General features: G+C 44.8%; 3 protein-coding genes across 3 annotated transcripts in view; 2 read left to right on the top strand and 1 right to left on the bottom strand.

Annotated features, from left to right (window-relative positions):
• KCNJ10 (potassium inwardly rectifying channel subfamily J member 10) overlaps nucleotides 1-6,510 on the top strand; it is a 32,654-nt gene extending 26,144 nt beyond the window's left edge. The window contains exon 2 of the mRNA XM_067728325.1: nucleotides 1,411-6,510. Coding sequence (XP_067584426.1) covers nucleotides 1,411-2,550 — 1,140 coding nt within the window. The 3' untranslated portion in view covers nucleotides 2,551-6,510. The remainder of the gene's footprint in view (nucleotides 1-1,410) is intronic.
• The window catches only part of KCNJ9 (potassium inwardly rectifying channel subfamily J member 9), a 55,723-nt gene extending 42,471 nt beyond the window's left edge, over nucleotides 1-13,252 (bottom strand). Inside the window, exon 1 of the mRNA XM_067728321.1 lies at nucleotides 13,078-13,252. The gene's annotated coding sequence lies outside the window, so the exon portion shown is untranslated. The remainder of the gene's footprint in view (nucleotides 1-13,077) is intronic.
• PIGM (phosphatidylinositol glycan anchor biosynthesis class M) lies at nucleotides 12,626-19,211 on the top strand. The gene has a single exon (XM_067728319.1). The coding sequence runs from the start codon at nucleotides 12,871-12,873 to the stop codon at nucleotides 14,140-14,142; it is 1,272 nt and encodes a 423-aa protein (XP_067584420.1). The 5' UTR covers nucleotides 12,626-12,870; the 3' UTR covers nucleotides 14,143-19,211.
• The last annotated feature ends 256 nt before the right edge of the window (nucleotides 19,212-19,467 follow it).

Raw genomic sequence — 19,467 nt, 5'->3', positions numbered from 1 at the left:
GATGGAAAAGTACAAGTTATTCCTTGGGCAGGGGTGCCAGGCACTTTGTATTAAGTGAGTTGTCTCCTATTTCAGAGCCTTGTCCCACTTTCTACTATCAGAGTAAATAGCAATCCTGAATTTGAACTTGTGCAGACATAGCCACAGACTAACATACACTCCTAACTCTTCTACTTCACTCAGTCAAGACAATTTTGCCACCTACAACCTGGCATTTCTCCCAGTCCTTGGGAAAATGTTCCTGTGCTGCCAGGAGGCTTCAGTTTGATGTTTTTCCTCCACCATCGCTTGTTTATTTATTTATTTAATAAATTTATTTATTTATTTTTGGCTGCATTGGGTCTTCATTGCTGCGCATGGGCTTTCTCTAGTTGCGGAGAGCAGGGACTACTCTTCACTGTGGTGCGCGGGCTTCTCATTGCAGTGGCTTCTCTTGTTGCTGAGCACGGGCTCTAGGCGCACGGGCTTCAGTAGTTGTGGCTCGCGGGCTCCAGAGCGCAGGCTCAGTAGTTGTGGCACATGGGCTTAGTTGCTCTGCGGCACGTGGGATCTTCCCGGACCAGGGCTCGAACCCGTGTCCCCTGCATTGGCAGATTCTTAACCACTGCGCCACCAGGGAAGCCCCCACCCTCACTTGTTTATTTTTGCTCAGTTCTGTCTGTGCTCTTCCCAACACCACCCCAGACCCTAACCCGGACCTAATTTCCCCAGATGATGCAAATAGATGATGACAATAATAATGATAATGACAATGATAATACTAATAGCGAAATGGGCAGGGTGCTTAGAGAACGTCTTAAGGGGCAGAAGAATGGGTAGTTTCTGCTATCTTCTGAGCCAGGCGAATATCTTTGTATCACCAGTGAGTACTGACGTGGAGGTAGGGGAGAGAATGGAGAAATTAAGGGCATGTGTGTGTTAAGGGGGACTGGCTTGGAAGGAGTTCAACAGGATAGTCTTTCTTGCTGCTGCCATTCTTGAGGGTGGGGAGGGATCCTATTTCAGAATTAGAGATCTTCACGGAACTGGTTTTGTGGTGAATGGAGACCAGTAAACCATTAGTCTCACTCCCACCTTCAAGGAACTGTGAGCTTATTACTCTTTCTTCTCTGCTTCTCCTAAGAATTACCAATGTCAGACTGTACTGCAATTGTTTGCTTACTGAACATGAATCTTTCTCACTATGCTGTGAGTTCTTGGCGAGCAAGGATGCCGTCAGATTCATCTTTGACCTTCCAGCATCTTGCACTACAGTGCCTGGCATATAGCAAGTGCTCAGTAAACATTTGCTAATAAGAGGACAAATCAGTGGCACTAAAATGAATGTTTCTTCTCCCTTCCCATTGGGTGGTGGCTGGGAGTTGCTGGATTTTTGCAATACCGCTCATTATGCTGTCTTGCTCTCTGCAGATGACGTCGGTTGCCAAGGTGTATTACAGCCAAACCACTCAGACAGAAAGCCGGCCCCTAATGGGCCCAGGGATACGACGGAGGAGAGTCCTGACAAAAGATGGCCGCAGCAATGTGAGAATGGAGCACATTGCTGACAAGCGCTTCCTCTACCTCAAGGACCTGTGGACAACCTTCATTGACATGCAGTGGCGCTACAAGCTTCTGCTTTTCTCTGCAACCTTTGCAGGCACCTGGTTCCTCTTTGGTGTGGTGTGGTATCTGGTAGCTGTAGCCCATGGGGACCTGCTGGAGCTGGGACCCCCAGCCAACCATACCCCCTGTGTGGTACAGGTGCACACGCTCACCGGGGCCTTCCTCTTCTCCCTTGAGTCCCAGACCACCATTGGCTATGGCTTCCGCTACATCAGTGAGGAGTGCCCACTGGCCATCGTGCTTCTTATTGCCCAGCTGGTGCTCACCACCATCCTGGAAATCTTCATCACGGGTACCTTCCTGGCAAAGATTGCCCGGCCCAAGAAGCGGGCGGAGACCATCCGTTTCAGCCAGCATGCGGTTGTAGCTGCACACAATGGAAAGCCCTGTCTTATGATCCGAGTCGCCAACATGCGTAAGAGCCTCCTCATTGGCTGCCAGGTGACAGGCAAGCTGCTTCAGACCCACCAGACAAAGGAGGGTGAGAACATCCGGCTCAACCAGGTCAATGTGACTTTCCAAGTGGACACGGCTTCTGACAGCCCCTTCCTCATCCTGCCCCTTACCTTCTACCACGTGGTGGATGAGACCAGTCCCTTGAAAGACCTGCCCCTCCGCAGTGGGGAGGGTGACTTCGAGCTGGTGCTGATCCTAAGTGGGACAGTGGAATCCACCAGCGCCACCTGCCAGGTGCGCACTTCCTATCTGCCGGAGGAGATCCTTTGGGGCTACGAGTTCACACCCGCCATCTCGCTGTCAGCCAGTGGCAAATACATAGCAGACTTTAGCCTTTTTGACCAAGTTGTGAAAGTAGCCTCTCCGAGTGGCCTCCGCGACACCAGTGTACGCTACAGAGACCCTGAAAAGCTCAAGTTGGAGGAGTCATTAAGGGAGCAGGATGAGAAGGAGGGCAGTGCCATTAGTGTGCGCATCAGCAATGTCTGATGGCTTGGTTCCCCACCTCCCCGTACTTCTGGTCTCTTTTCCTCTTTTGGCATCCTGGGTGAGGGATATTACCCAGGCTTACTGGACAGCCCCAGAAGCACCCTTCTCCGCTCCCTCTTCTTTAACCCAGTTGGCCTGTAGTAGTCTAGGCCAACTGGACTTCCTCCCGTTGTTCCCTTCACCTCACCGCACTTCCACCCCAAGATGCACACGTCCCTTAAGCCAGGATGGGGGAAGGAGAGGGAAGATTAGGCTGAAGTGGCTTAGAAGGCCTCAGCCATGCCTGGAGACTCACATTAGGAGGACCATGCAGTTGGATGGATAGGCTCCCCCCACCCCGCCACCTCTCACCACCACCACCAGAAAGTTTGGTGCTTTGAGGCTGGAGTCCCCTCCCTATCTTTCCACTTAGCAAGTTCCCTAAGGCTAGACTCTGTCTCTGATGGTCCCTTTGGGGTTTGTGCCCTCAGAAATATAGGAGTCCAGAATCATTTTATTCTGAAGTCTCTACCAAAACCTGTTGAAAGAAGCCAGGGTTTTTCATGGTGTAGTTAATTTCTGTTGGCAACTCCTGACTATAACCTGGGACCTTGGTCCCCATTGTTCTCCTCTTTCTAGTTTCTCAAGTGGACACTTTCTTAGGATACCCAGTTCCCACATAGATGCCTCTGCTCCCAGAGAACTGAAGTTGACCCGGGAGATATAAAGCACACAGGCACAGCCACCACACCTGCTCCTGACCTGAATACTGAACTCTTCATTGTGGGGTGACTAATGCAGAGCTATTGTCTAAAACCTTGAACCTGGCCTCCAGGCAGCCCTGGGGGGATCTGTTTCCCTGTGTCCCATGAAAGTAATGACCTTCCCCAATATGTTCCCCTGGAAAAAGTCCAACACCCAGGCCCCACAGAAAGGTCTGGAAATGGTGTTCCAGATTACACTGTCCCTGGCTTCTCTATGATTCTTTCCTGCCCAGTCCACTCTCACCTAAACCCAACTTCGGAGGAAGGGGGAGAAAATGCAAGGGCCTTCCTCTCTTACCACTAAGACTAGACTCACAGGGCACAGAGTCCCCAGGAAAGTTAAACCAACCAAATGGGATGAGTACATTCTCCGATTTCCAGACTGCTGTATAGAGCTTCTGGGAATTGGCAGTGCTTTGTTAAGGTTTGGGCAGAGGCAGGACTCTGTGGCTGGCAGACACTATTCACACTGTTACCCCTCCCAGTGCCCTTCTGAAAAGTGCCAGCTATTTTGTTAGGCAGTGCTGGGAGGGAAGGAAATTATACCTCCTGATCAAATAACCATGGTCTCCCTCAGCCATTCCTGAGACAGTATAAAATGAATATCAGTCTCATCTCTCCTCTCCTCTGCTATGAAGCCAGTTTCAGGCAAGTTAAAAGGCATACTTTACGAGATCAGACTCAGGCCACTCCTTGTTCCCTGATGGGGACTGTGGTATGGGGTCAGGAAGGGTGTATGGGCACCAGAACTTGCTCTAAAGCTCCAAATCCCAAGAGTGCTTCCTGTTCTCATTTAGGTACCAAGGGACACTCTCCCCCACCCCAAATGGTTTGGCACAGAGTCCCTGTATGAATCAAGTGGCAGTTTATTTAAGGTGGACCAGCCAGTTGTTATAAGGTACACATTTATCCAGAATGAGTACCTGCATCTGTGTGCAGAGCCTCACAGAGAAACCCATGAAATTTGGAGGCTGGACCCATGGTCACCATTTATACAACTGCACAAGATCCTCTTATATTGATCTCTCCTTGAACTCAACTAACTATATCTTGAAGATGAAGACCCTTCATTCCCTACTTACTGTAAACCCCACCATTACTACCTAGCTCTCAAGAAAACAAGAACCGGAACAACTTGAAAATCTGAGACAGAGAACAGAAGGCAAAGAGCCAGCTTCTGGGCTCTCAACTTTATTCAAATGTTAGACTCACTTGATTTCTTTCAACGTGTGTGTGTGTGTGTGTGTGTGTGTGTGTGTGTGTGTGTGTGTGTGTGTGTGTGTGTGTGTGTGTGTGTGTGTGTGTGTGTGTTCTTATCCATTAGCAAGTTATCCTCCATCAAGTTTCTTCTGCACAGAGCTGCTTCCCTCCTGAGGGAAACACTCTCTTCCCATTCCCCTGCTGTCTATTCCAAGCCTCCAGAATCCTCAGATTCTTGGATAACAAAACGAGAACACTTTCTGACTTAACCTTTTTGATTCTCCTGCATGATTCCACACTTTCCTTTAAATTGCACTTTAAATCATACTCTCCTCTTAATACAACCTGGCTTATTCTCCCATAAGCCCCATCAGAGAGCAATGCCCCCTCCCTCAACCCTAAGTGGTCCTTTAGACTACAGCCCCCCTCTCCTCTGAGCTGAAATCATCTTTCAGGCTATCAGGCAAGCTTTCGAAGCAGCCAGGTCTGATGAGAAATGGGATCCCTGACCACACCAACCATGGACTTGGAATTCAGGAGAGCACTGGGCACAGATCTTAAGGGAGGAGATTTCAGAGGACAGGCAACACAACTGATGGGGGAGGATACTCAGGGTATGCAGATGAGGAAGGGTGGTGCTGCGGGATCTGGTGAAATCAATGAAACCCTTGAGTGTTACTTGGGCTAGCAGGTAAGAGGTAGGTGGAGGCTCAGGGAATTAAGCTATGATATATAAATGAAAGGTTTATCTAAGAAAGAGAAACAGATAATATATATATATATATATATATATATGTAGAGAGATGTATATAGATGTATATAGGACCAAATATACTGAATGTACAGAAAGAAAGTATTCAGAGAGCTTAGCATGGGGGCAGATATCTTGCTCTGGTTTGGGGGTAGGACTCCCCAGATTCCCAGACTTACAGCCAGTGATCCTGGTTTCAACATGGAAGTGAGATACCTGACTAAGGCTTTCAGGTTTGATGACAGGAAAGGGAGGGGTGGAAGCTGCTCTTCAGAAATAAAGAGGCTTCCAATGAGGTTTCTGACAAACCCTGTGCTGCTGACAGGACCAGGAAGAGGGGAGATAAGAGGAACATGAGGAGGGAGACACTCCATCTGAGGAAATCTAGGAGAACCTACTACTTAGGCTGTGCGCTCCCATCCCCAGCAGTGTCCTGTGACTGTAGCACTTAAAAAGAAAAATCCTGTTTCCCTCTCTTAAGGTACACTGTATTTCCCCTTCTTCCACAGGGGTGGGGCAACTGCAGCTCCAGCCCCGGGAGGTGATGGCTATTCAACTAAGAAGCTGAACACTTCAGTGTGCGGGAGGCACTAAAGGGAAGCCTCAACTCTAGAATCTAAATGCCAGGACTAAAGAGCTGTTGGGCCCAAGATACTCCCAAGGCAGAGGATCAGCTTTCTGTATGGTTGCAAGCAGCCCAAAGAGAATGCCCTCTATGCTAGAAGAGTCCCAATCCTGGCATCTGAGCATGGGGGAGGGCGTGGCGCTTTAGCTTTGTATCTCTGTATGAAAATGAGGAGTACGGGTACCAGCTGCCCTAGGGGATGGGGAGAGGCTTCTGAAATCCCTACTCTGTGCTTCACCTCATTACCTGCCCAACCTCCTACCCCAACCTGTCAGCTAAGAAGACCATCCAGGGATTTCTCTCTGAGGCCTGAGAAGAGAAAGGAAGCCAGTTATACTATTGCTACAAGCCAGGGACACTGCCCCCTCCCAAGGCTGCTACCATGGTCCTTTACCCTTGCTAGTTAACCTAGCTTATTTGTAAAATAACACACTACCTTTGCTGTAAAGTTAGCCTGGGCTCCGGCTCAGTAATGGCCAACTCTACTGAAGCAGAAATATCTAGGGATGGTTTTTCCATTCATTGCATTAAAGACTAAACCAGGTCAAATGTACCTAGGAAAAAAGACATGTGAGTTATTTTGGTTTATTTTATTCTTGTCTGTTCAGAACAAGTTACTAAATAAAATGGCTGAATCTGTTCTTCACTCTAGCTTCTTTTAGAAATCAAAACTAATCCTGGGGACTTCCCTGGTAGCGCAGTGGTTGAGAATCCGCCTGCGAATGCGGGGGACACGGGTTCGATCCCTGGTCTAGGAAGATCCCACATGCCAAGGAGCAGCTAAACCCGTGCACCACAACTACTGAGCCTGCTCTCTAGAGCCCGTGACCCACAACTACTGAGCCCATGTGCCAAAACTACTGAAGCCCGCGTGCCTAGAGCCCGTGCTCCGCAACAAGAGAAGCCACCGCAATGAGAAGCCCGCGCACCGCTATGAAGAGCAGCCCCCGCTTGCCGCAACTAGAGAAAGCCCTCGCGCAGCAACGAAGATCCAACACAGCCAAAGAAAAAAAATAATAAAAAAAAAAGTTCAAAACAAAACAAAACAAAACTAATCCTGTTACTAAGGCCTGAACTCACTGACCTACCTTTGGGAAAGGAGGGTGGAACTGAGCTGTGCTGGAAGAGCTTCTGACCACACAGCCAGGCCTTTCCCCTTTGGTGCTATCATGCATTCCCCCAACTCCCTTCTCACACCGCCCCCCATTAACTTCAGAGTCCTGTAGCAAATACCTTTTAAACTCAGTTTTTAAAGGATTACAAAAAAAGTTAAGACCTAGACATCTGAAAATTGGCTCAGGTTAATCCAGGAAAGTCAAGTTGCTTTGGAACCAAGGCACTGTCCCTTTCAGCCAGTGATCATGCACCCAACTTCCCTGCCACACTACAGTGCAGGTCGTTCTTTATATATCCTCAAGCCTCTATATGCCTATTCATTTAATCACTGGGCATTTCCTGGCCCAGTTCTCAAAGAAGTGGGTTTCTCTTCTACTCTTATCTATCAATAGCCTGAAAAAGGCCTGGCTATCAATATCCAGCCCTGAATTGAAGTAACAGACCCCTATGGTCACTGACTCTTGTTCCCCAGAAATGAAAGGACAGAGGGAGAAAATTGGGTCTCTTACCATCATCAGTAAATACTTATCTACAACATTTGGGAAACACTGTTTTTTAGGGATGAGTCATAGGACATGAGAGATATATAAGATATGTGAAATATAGAGTCCCATAACATATGAAGAAACTTGCCAACTTGTGAAGAAAATAAGATAAAATAACAAGTAGCATACATTAGGGCCAGATATGCCATTAACAACATGTTCTAAACAGTGAGATCTCTGTGGAAAACATTCCCCAGGGATAGGCACTAGGCAAGGGATGGTATCAATCTAAGAGGTCTGGTTAGAACACATTTGACACAGGATTCAAGAAAAATCAACTGAGTTCCTATTACATGAAATGTACCATTCAAGTGACAAAGAAACAGAAGACATGACACACGCCAGCAAGGTACATACAGGTTTTTTTTGGCTTTATACCTGCTATTCCTTCTGGGGAGCTCTCTGTACTGCCTGCCAACTCCCAAGTTAACTCTCAGTATGCCCATCTCAGACCAAACCCTGTTAAAAGCTGTGATTGCATCATGTACCCCTCTTTCATTACACCTGTCACAGATGCAAGTTTATATTACTTGCGAATTTATTTGACTAATGTCTGCCTCACTCACTAGAGTTTAAGTGCCATGTAACTGTAACTGGGATTCCTGTCAGTGTTGGGTCACCAGTACAGCTGGGCACTTAGCACAGCACCTGCATGTATGATGCTCAATAAATGTAGAAGGAAGGAAAGGAAGAAAATAGAGAGGGAAGGAATTTCCCTACAGTTCACACAGGTAGTATGCAGTGGAGGTGGTATATTGGTTAAATAACCGTAAAAGATTTAGACAACATATTTCATAAGGCATGACAAAATTAACTGTTTAAAAAAATAGAACAGACAATAAACACCAACGTTTTTGGGGAGAGATCATTTCCACTAGTTAAGATTTAGGAAGAGTCCAGAGAGTTCAGGTTTGAGCCTAGCATTGAGAGACAAACAGTATACAAATAAGTGATGAGAAATAGGATTCTTTGTAGGTGGGACAGCACAGGCAAAAGTACCACAGTAAGAAAGCAAAAGGCATATTTAAGAGATTAACCATCTAACCATTATATTAGAATATAATCAACAAGGACCTACTGTATAGCACAGGGAACTCTCTCAATATTCTGTAATAACCTATATGGGACAACAATCTGAAAAAGAATGGATCCATGTATATGTATAACTGAACTACTTTGCTGTACATCTGAAACTAACACAACACTGTAAATCAACTATACCCCAATATAAAATAAAAATTAAATTGAAAAAACCTAGAACAGAGGGCTTTCTAGGTGAACAGGTTGAAAAGGCAGGGTCATGGAGGGATTAAATGTCAGTCTAAATTATTATTTTTTTCCACAGGCTTGGGAGCTATTGAAGATGTTTGAGAAAGGAAAGCATCTAATTATAGTAGTTTATGAATAACAATCTGGCAGTAGAACTGAGAGACATGAGACACTAAACCAGTTAAGAGACTTGCAAAACCTTAGGGGAAAGGTAATTGCCACAGATCCTAGTTGAGTACAGGTGTCAATACTGTTATCAAATTGAGTTGTTGAAGTCTGGACTAAGGTGCAGGATGCTGAGCCCAAAAAGAATTAGGGATAGATTCAAAAGAAATTACAAAGCAGGAAATATAAGCAAGATCTAGAAAAAGAAAAAAGAAGGTGATTGAATTACAGTGCCAGCAGGAAGCAGATGGTACACTCAAAGGGCTAACTGGACAGGACTTAATGAAGGGAGTATTTACAAAGGTGTGGGCAGGGTCAATACACCAACAAGGGCTTGTGAAGCACCCAGGGACTTGCAACGGCAGGAAGCCTTTACCGGTATTAAAGCTGAAGGGACCGTCATTGAAACCTGGTGAGAGTTTCTGAAGGGAGATGGCTACAGCTTTAGCAGGAGCCTTGGCCTTAGGTAGAGGAACTCAGCCACTGCCGAAGATCTGCTAGTGCCTGCCACTGGCTTGTTCTAATGAGAAGCCAGAGGGCAAGCGAGACTGCGTGATGATGCACAGAACAGGGCAGAAGAGATGGCGAATGGATCTAAAAAGGTAATGACAGCATATACGGCATAGTGACCAAGGCCAAGGTCCTGGCTAAGGATGCTAGGGATGAGGTATGCATGTGTGTGCCTTCCCTAGCCACGGGCTCTAAAAGAATGGAAACCTAGAGACAGACAGTGAAAGGGAGAATGAGGAAGGGCTGTAAGTAATAATTCAAGAGGTAATGAGCAGTTGAGCATTTGAAAAAATGCAGCCCTTTCAGGGAGAAGTGAGAAAACAGAACCCCTACACCCAATGCAAAAAGCTCAATATGGCGTCCTTAGACCCCGTGATACTTCTGTCTCGCCTAGAAATAGTAACAGTAGTTGGCACACCACGTCCAGTTAATTTTACTGGACTCCCGTCCCCTCTTCAGTCCCACAAACACTATCTACATCTCATTTTGATCCAAGCTTCGTTTGTTTTGATTAGTTGCTTACTGTTTCCTTATTTGCCCAAATTTGGTGCCTCTCACCAATTTACTTAGGCTCTATAGGGACAAATTAGCTGAGGCCTTTCTGTCATACTACCTAAACCAACCCAACCAGAGGAACCCTCACTTAATTAATCCTCTGACATCTACCTCCCATATTCTCTACCTTCTGGGACTAACCCTCACTTATCTATCACTGGCAGAAGAAAAGAATAAATATATAGAATCACAGTGACAGAAAATATCAGAAAGATTCAAACAAGAGATCAATGAGAGGAGGCAGGGAGGGAAATTAGATTCATCATCAACATTTTATTTGCAGGTTAGCCACATAGAAGTTAAGAATACTCTGGGCCAGAGAGACCTGCTTTTGAGTTCCAGCTCTGCCACTAGTTGACTATGTGACTTCGGAAAATTACTTAATCTCCATAAGCCTTGATTTCATTTGTGAAGGTGGGAATATCTACCTTACATGGTTAAGTATTTAGCACAGTGACTGACACACTGCAAATAAGTTCTCAACAAAGCTGGCTATTAGAAATCATCATCATGGACTTCCCTGGTGGCGCAGTGGTTAAGAATCCGCCTGCTAACGCAGGGGACCTGGGTTTGAGCCCTGGTCCTGGAAGATCCCACATGCCATGGAGCAACTAAGCCCGTGCGCCACAACTACTGAGCCTGCGCTCTAGAGCCTGCGAGCCACAACTACTGAAGCCCTCGTGCCTAGAGCCCCTGCTCTGCAACAAGAGAAGCCACCGCAGTGAGAAGCCTGCGCACCACAATGAAGAGTAGCCCCTGCTCGCCACAACTAGAGAAAGCCTGTGCACAACAAAGACCCAACACAGCCATAAATAAATAAATAAAATAATTAAAAAAAAAAAACTATAGCTTTCATGAATCTTTAAGATTTGATTTCTAAATGTGAGAATAGCATTTAAAAAAAAAATCATCATTATTTGAATGATGATGTGTTGCCACTGTATATATGGCTACTGTACTGCAAAAAAAATGGTTAAAAGTAATTATCAACATAAGGCATTTACCAAGGTACAGATAAAGACAAAGAGATATCAGAATATGAATATGGAATGTGTGAGATTAACTTGGTTCATACAAAGGATGAATGTAAATTGTACGATGGATGAATGGAGGGTAGTCCTGGGAGCTGCATGTTCAGACTGGATGGAGTCATCTACTCTAGTAGATGCTAGTTTAGAAGACGTCCCCTAGGAAGCAGGATCAATCTGTAAAATCAAGTAAGTCAGTAGTTACTGAACATGTACCATGTGCCTAAGACTGCAATAAATTATGAGTAATTTTTAAAAATTAAGGATAAGATATAACCCCTAACCTCAAAAACCCTACAATCTCATTGAAAGGCTTATGAATACAATCTAAAATAAATTATGAAATTCTGAATTGCAGACTGTAAGTTCAATAAGTGCTCACAGAAGGGAAAGAGCTAATGGGTTAGAGTCCTTGGTGAGAAATTCATGGGAGTATGGTTGGAGTGGGATGGGTGAAGGGGGAAGAACTTGAAATAGATAAAGGATATTTGAGAGAGGAAAGGACTGGGAGTTGGGAGCACCCCAAAGATGCCACTCCCGAGGTATCCTGGTAAGAGGAACCTCAAAAATTAATTCAACTTGTACAGAATGCCTCCTGTGTCTGGTAATGTGTTATATACTGAGGTACAGAAAACAAGATAATCTCTGTTCTCAAAGAACTCAAAATGCCCTGACAGAAAACTAGGAAAATGAAACAAAAAAGTTATCACTGACAAATGCTATAATATAGGGATGGTCATTCCAAAAGGGAATTTTGGAGCAATGGGAGGGCAGTCAATGGACAGGACTCTATATTTACATAGAAGGGCAGGGGCTTCTGTGTGAGTGATTTTCTAGAGCTTAGAGCCCTTCGGCCTCTGTTCGTTTACCCTCAGTTAGCGGAAAGGCATCTATATCGCAGTGCATGATGAAAAAGTGAGCTGAGAGCCAGGATATACTTTTAGGAGTTAAGACTTGAGCCGAGGCCTGAAGGGTTACGTAGTGACTGCGGAGGGGAAGGTAACGTTGACAGAAAGAAGAGCAAGTACAATGACACTGAGGCATGACGGCGTGATATAGTTTAGGAACCCTACGAAGCTTCCTGTTCTCCCTTCCCATCCCTCCATCAAGGTTTGCGGGATAAAATACAGGATGCCCAGTTAAATTGAAATTTAGATAAACAACGAATAATTTCAAAATACAAGTATGCCCCAAATATCGCACACACTCTGGGCCCCCTTCAATTCATCCTAGCTCGGCCCCCCCCCCCCGGAGTCCACAAACCCCCCGGTATTACCCACGAGCTGGCGAGGTAAAGCATGAGAAACCATCACAGGTTTATTTTTCCTTCACTCCTATTTTTTTTCACTCTCGGGTCACCGGCCCAGGCCTGAGGGATGAAGCTCGAAGCTGGTTCCGCTTCAGGGGTCAGTCTCCATCAACTGGAGTTGAGGCGGGGGAAGTAGAGGGTCACCCACAAGTAACACTCGCCCGGCTCCGTAAAAATACCTCCCAGCGCCGGTCTTCCGGGCAAACTGAAGTCGCCGGACCGGAAACCCCGCCCCCTCCGGAGGTGGAGAGGACGCGAGATAGCCTGTCCAGAAGGAAGGTAATTCTCCCTCTGGGGCCACTAAGAACCCAGTGCCTTGCGTGCGACCGGAAACAGGACGGGGGCGGGCCTTCCTGCCGGAAGTTGTCGTCCCGCAGTTGTTTCGGTTGGCAGTCTAGCTGGTACGGGTAGTGCCGGCAGCCTGAAGCAAGGAACTGCAGCGAGGGTTAGAACTTCCAAGGCAGTTTAGAGCTGGGGACTGAGCTGCTGTGGTGCAGTCAGATCATGAGCCCGACCACGCCCTCGGGAGAGTGGTTCCTGAACCTGTGGGTGTCCCCCGCCGGGGTATTTGGTGTGGCCTTCCTTGCCCGAGTGGCCCTGGTTTTCTATGGGCTCTTCCAGGACCGGACCCTGCTCGTGAGGTATACAGACATCGACTACCAGGTCTTCACCGACGCCGCGCGTTTCGTCACGGAAGGGCGCTCCCCTTACCTGAGGGCGACGTACCGTTACACTCCGCTGCTGGGGTGGTTCCTCACTCCCAACATCTATCTCAGTGAACTCTTTGGAAAGTTCCTCTTCGTCAGCTTCGACCTCCTCACCGCCTACCTCGTATACCGGCTACTGCTTCTTAAGGGGCTGGGTCGCCGCCAGGCTTGCGGTTACTGTGTCTTTTGGCTTCTTAACCCCCTACCTATGGCGGTGTCCAGCCGAGGCAATGCGGACTCAATCGTCTCCTCCCTGGTGCTTATGACCCTGTACCTAATAGAAAAAAGGCTCGTCGCGTGTGCCGCTGTATTCTATGGTTTCGCCGTGCATTTGAAGATGTATCCGGTGACCTATATCCTTCCCATAGCACTCCACTTGCTTCCGGAACGCGACAGTGACGAAGGCCTCCGTCAATCCCGGTCTTCTTCCCAGGCTCGTCTGTATGAATTCATGAAGAGGCTGTGTAATCGGGCTGTGCTGCTCTTCGTAGCCGTTGCTGGACTCACGTTTTTTGCCCTGAGCTTCGGTTTTTACTACAAATATGGTTGGGAGTTTTTGGAGCACACCTACCTTTATCACCTGACCAGGCGGGATATCCGTCACAACTTCTCTCCATACTTCTACATGCTGTATTTGACCGCAGAGAGCAAGTGGAGTTTTACCCTGGGAATTGCTGCATTCCTGCCACAATTCATCTTGCTTTCAGCAGTGTCTTTCGCTTATTACAGAGACCTTGCCTTTTGTTGTTTTCTTCATACGTCTATTTTTGTGACATTTAACAAAGTCTGCACCTCTCAGTACTTTCTTTGGTACCTCTGCCTCCTGCCTCTTGTGATGCCACTAGTGAGAATGCCTTGGAGAAGAGCTGTGGTTCTCCTGATGTTATGGTTCATAGGGCAGGCCTTATGGCTGGCTCCTGCTTATGTTCTTGAGTTTCAAGGAAAGAACACCTTTCTGTTTATCTGGTTAGCTGGTTTGTTCTTCCTCCTTATCAACTGTTCCATCCTCATTCAAATCATTTCCCATTACAAGGAGGAACCCCTGACAGACAGAACCAAATATGACTGATAGATGCTCCAGTTCTTCTGCAACTTCCATTCTGATTGTTCTGAATGGACCAAAGAGAGCTTTGGAAAGAATTTTTTTGAACATCCTAAGCACTCTAGTGAAACTTCGGTTTAGAGCATAAAACCCTATTCCAACAAATTTAAATGAATATTTGCCTTATAAAGGGGACTCAGTAACTGAGGTCCGCCCTTTAGGAAATCTCAGGACTCATTTATCTGGGACATGATGGGAAGTAAAGGTTACTAGTTTGAATACAGAAGAGCTGGGGCTTCCCTGGTGGCTCAGTGGTTAAGAATCCGCCTGCCAATGCAGGGGACACGGGTTCGAGCCCTGGTCCGGGAAGATCCCACATGCCGCGGAGCAACTAAGCCCGTGTGCCACAACTACTGAGCCTGCGCTCTAGAGCCCATGAACCACAACTATCGAAGCCCATGCGCCTAGAGCCTGTGCTCCACAACAAGAGGAGCCACCGCAATGAGAAGCCCGCGCACCGCAACTAGAGAAAGCCTGCGCCCAGTGAAGACCCAACGCAGCCAAAAAAAATTATTAGGCTAAATTAAAAAGCAATTAAAAAAAACAGAAGGGCTGATGAAATTATCAGATGCTAAAAGGTTTTTGTGGAAAATAGAGGAAACATAAAGTCAAAAAACATAAAATTCTAAGCCAGTATTTATATTGTGGTACTCTCTGAAGCTGTCTTATCTTTTGTACTATCTGAAGCTGTTTTATCTTTTAACTCCCACTTTTTCGTTCTGAAGCTTTCTTGATAACTGAAAACTCATAAAATGTTCCTAAAGTACAGCTTTTAGATATGAAGTGTTAAATAATGATGCTGTGCTTAGGTTGGAAAAGTTAATTCTGTATTAAAAGTGGGGGCTTAGAAGATAAAGAATCCAAAGAATTTAAATTGTAGTCATGTTTCATGTACTTGTTTTATAACTTAGTTTTTCAGTGCTTAGTCCCAGTGGTAATAGACTGCTGTTTGGTTTTTTACAAAAAGGATTAAATTTAAATTCATCCATCTTTAAACTTTTCAACATATTTTAAAATAGCATCTTGCTTTATATGTTTGAGGTCACACACTGTAAGGACATTTTAGAACTCGCTTTTATCCCTTTGTTTTTAATTTGCAGATTGCTAAAAAACATTTTTCACTTAGAGTTTAAGTTAATCAGATGTTATCAGTGTTGTAAAAATGATTAGTAGGTTTTAGGTGGTAAAGTATTAAATTGTTAATAAGGCATTTCCCAGCTTACAAATACCTTACTTGTGAAAATTCCGTGATAGGAATGGAGGCCTGCATGGGAGGCTCCCGGAAAGCATAAGAAGCATCCTAATAGCCATTAGACTTTTAGACCAGGAAATTGAGGGAGAGATTGTGGAAATGAGGCTTTGGTGGCCAGATCCATTTACCTTTTTACTATAATATTTCTAGGAAAAAATGCTTTGTGAGTTTCAAACAAGCAAGTTAAAAAAAATTTTAAAAAAATAGCCTATCTAGGTGGAGACTCCCTAACACTCTAAAATGCATTAGCAGTGAGTGACCTTATGATTTTGATATTAAAAGATGAGTAATTTAACAACATTGTTCTTTCACAGTTAAACAGAAAAACAAAAACCTCCAGAGAAGTAGTATATTTCATGTCAGTTCAGGCCTAAAAAGCCTCTGAGAATAAGATGTCTGTAGGCAGGTCACAATTAAGAATGCTATTACTGGCAGCACTTCTTAGATGGATACCTTTTAGGACCCACCATTGGAAAGAAGGGATGAATGGGTGCCTTTGCATGGATTGCTGTTAGGGTGAAAAGAGCAGAGACAATTAATTGTTGAGGACGGTGACCTTGCTTATAACATCTTTATTCATATCCCACTTTAGGTATTATCTTAAGGGCTCTTTGTATGTGATTGTTCATTAGTGGCCTTCCAGCCAAGGCATTCTTACCGTTCTTTTCCCTTCATTCCTTTATAATGGTAATTTAAAAAAAATTTTTCTGGTAGAACTAGTGGGAAAATGGAAACAGAAATAGAATTCCAACATCTCATTATAATTGTCTTTTTGGTATCCCTGACTAATTTTTTTTTTTTTTTTTTTTTTTTTTGCAGTACACGGGCCTCTCACTGTTGTGGCCTCTCCCGTTGTGGAGCACAGCCTCCGGACGCGCAGCCTTAGCGGCCATGGCTCACAGGCGCAGCCACTGCGCGGCATGTGGGATCCTCCCAGACCGGGGCACGAACCCGTGTCTCCTGCATTGGCAGGCGGACTCTCAACCACTGCGCCACCAGGGAAGCCCCCCTGACTAGTCTTTTAATAGTCACAAGTGTACTTACTTATTCATTTCCTTATTATTATTATTTTTTTACTTTAACATTCTTTGTTGTGCTTTACTCTTCCTACTTACATTGAAATTGCTGAATAATATTCTATCACACAGATGTTCACATTGTAAATGCGTCATAAGACGTTAAACATTTTGCATGTTTTAGATCACTCCCTTAACATTCTTAGAAGTCGGTGGAGTTCTGTTGGGATATTTGGAGGGAACTGCAGATCCTGCCTTCCAAGAAATTCTCTACCAAAGAACTGCAGGTGTTTCTTAAAAGATGCAGAGAGGGCTTCCCTGGTGGCGCAGTGGTTGAGAGTCTGCCTGCCGATGCAGGGGATGCGGGTTCGTGCCCCGGTCCAGAAAGATCCTACATGCTGCGGAGCAGCTGGGCTCGTGAGCCATGGCCGCTGAGCCTGCGCGTACGGAGCCTGTGCCCCGCAGCGGGAGAGGCCGCAACAGTGAGAGGCCCGCATACTACAAAAAAAAAAAAAAAAAAAAAAGATGCAGAGAGTACTATTTTATAGCTTATATGCTGTGAGACATTTAGTAAATTAACTCAAGAAATGATTTTATTTGGTCTCTTGGGTTTTTTAATTTTTTTCATTTATTTTTGTGTTCCAGTTTTGTAAAATCTCTTTTTGTCTTCTTTTCACTTGCAGTCCTTTGATTTCTGTATTCATCTTGTAATAACACTTTAAAATTGCATAGCACTTTGGCTTATTTCCTATATGATTCTTTTTGTTCTTATGCCACCTCTTAAGATCAATATACCCATTTACAGATAAGCATTAATTATTAGCATATGAAGCATGGTTCTTAAGATGGTCTGTGTTCTAAACAGAGGGACTGCATTACTTATTTTCTTCTGTACTTGCCTTAATGTCTTCAAAATGTGGTCCCTAAATATCCCTAGGTAAAGTCCCTAGATTAGGTCCATTGGAAAGGCTAATCTCTTTGTTAAAACCATGTTGTTTCAGTTACTGACTTATATAGCTGAATGACTCTGTAAGTGACATAACATTGTTTCAAAAGTTTTGTAGGACTTGTCTTTTAGTTAGTTGACCTGTGGCTGAATATATTGTTATTTCTCCAGCTGTTTTCTATTCTAACCACCCTTACCTCAACCATCTATGCAATGAGTGGAAACGGAAAAAATGGAAAATTTCACATGGGACAGTCCCTAAACGCAACCTCTTGTTTGTTTCTTTTCCCCCTAATGCTCTACTATGAACAATTTTAAACATTACCCATATGCCTACTATCTAAGTTCAACAATTAACATTTTGCCATGTTTGCTTTATTTATATAATTTTTATTTATTTATATATAATTTTTTTCTGAACCATGCAATGTTGCAAACAGCATTGAACTTCGGCACTAAATACATCAGCGTGCATCTCCTAAAAAGTCTTTTCTTACAAAACTAGTATATTGTTATCTAATATAATTTTAACATCCTGTCCATTTTCAAATCTCTCCAATTATTTTGTGTTTAAAGAATAGACATTCTTGGATCTCAAAGATTCCATGAAAGAAAGAGATTATAAATAATCTATGATTAAGAAGTTTGGAACTTTCCCTGATCTTTTTTTTTTTTTGCGGTATACTGCTGTGGCCTCTCCCGTTGCGGAGCACGGGCTCCGGACGCGCAGGCTCAGTAGTTGTGGCGCACGGGCCCAGCCGCTCTGCGGCATATGGGATCTTCCCGGACTGGGACACGAACTCGTGTTCCCTGCATCGACAGGCGGACTCTCAACCACTGCGCCACCGGGGAAGCCCTCCCTGATCTTTAGAACAAAGTGAGAACTAAAGGGATTTACCTTCCATCAAAGTTGAACAAACAGTTTTTTTGTGCAAATCTTTCTGTCTCCCTCCTAAGAAAATACAGGGTGGTAATCATCCCTAATAAGTTTTCCAAATAAAAGATTATATATGTTTAGATTCTTTTTTTTTTTTTTTTTTTGTCTACACCGCACGGCTTGCGGGATCTCAGTTCCCCAGCCAAGGATTGAACCCTGGCCATGACAGTGAAAGCCCGGAATCCTAACCACTAGGCCACCAGGGAACTCCCCATGTTTAGATTCATTTTTTAAAAAAATTAATTTATTTTTGGCTGTTTTCGGTATTCATTGCGGTGCGCGGGCTTCTCATTGCTGTGGCTTCTCTGTTGCGGAGCATGGGCTCTAGGCGCACGGGCTTTAGTAGTTGTGGCACGTGGGCTCAGTAGTTGTGGCTCACGGGCTCTAGAGCACAGGCTCAGTAGTTGTGGCGCACGGGCTTAGTTGCTCCATGGCATGTGGGATCTTCCCGGACCAGGGCTCAAACCCGTGTCCCCTGATTTGGCAGGCGGATTCTTAACCACTGCGCCACCAGGGAAGTCCCACGTTTAGATTCTTAACACCTACCCCTCTCCTCCAACAACAGGTGATTAACTGATTTTAAATCTTGATTATAAGTTCTGGCTTTTCATGACTATATGAGTTGGGGTACCTATTCCACCACATATGGTTTCATTTTGTTTTCACAGCAGCACTTTAGAGTTGATATTTGTATTTCCATTTCAAAGGTGAACAAAGAGGCTCAAAGGCACAAATAAGTGACAGGGCTAGAATTTGAAGCAAATTTTGCCTTACTAAATGTCATACTCTTTCCACTATATTAGGTTTTGGATTCTTCTAAAGTGCCCAGTTGCAATGATTAAAGATTGTGGCAAAATAAATGAAACTCATCACCACTCTAACAAATGTCTTGCCAATCAATTTGTCCTTAATCTTTTACGTATTTGCTTGAGGGGCAGTCCCTTGCAGTTGTGCAAGTTTCTGTCATCCCCAGACTTTTCTCTTTAATAATTCCAGACCTTTAATAACCCCCTCCCACAATCAAACCCTCTCACCAAATTGTATAATTTTTTTGTTACTGCTGACTTTGCAATGCCCTTTCCCTCCATAGCCTGGTCTAAGAAGCCGATTTGCTGAACCACATGTTAGCCCATCTATTTGT

The sequence above is a fragment of the Pseudorca crassidens genome, chromosome 2 (genome assembly GCF_039906515.1).
Source record: "Pseudorca crassidens isolate mPseCra1 chromosome 2, mPseCra1.hap1, whole genome shotgun sequence".
NCBI lineage: Eukaryota > Metazoa > Chordata > Mammalia > Artiodactyla > Delphinidae > Pseudorca > Pseudorca crassidens.
Note: the sequence above shows the minus strand (reverse complement) of the source record. Positions and strands in the feature narration are given on the sequence as shown.

What these genes read in the sequence shown, in the direction of transcription:
- PIGM (XM_067728319.1), top strand. Translation starts at nt 12,871, where the DNA reads ATGAGCCCGACCACGCCCTCGGGAGAGTGGTTCCTGAACCTGTGGGTG.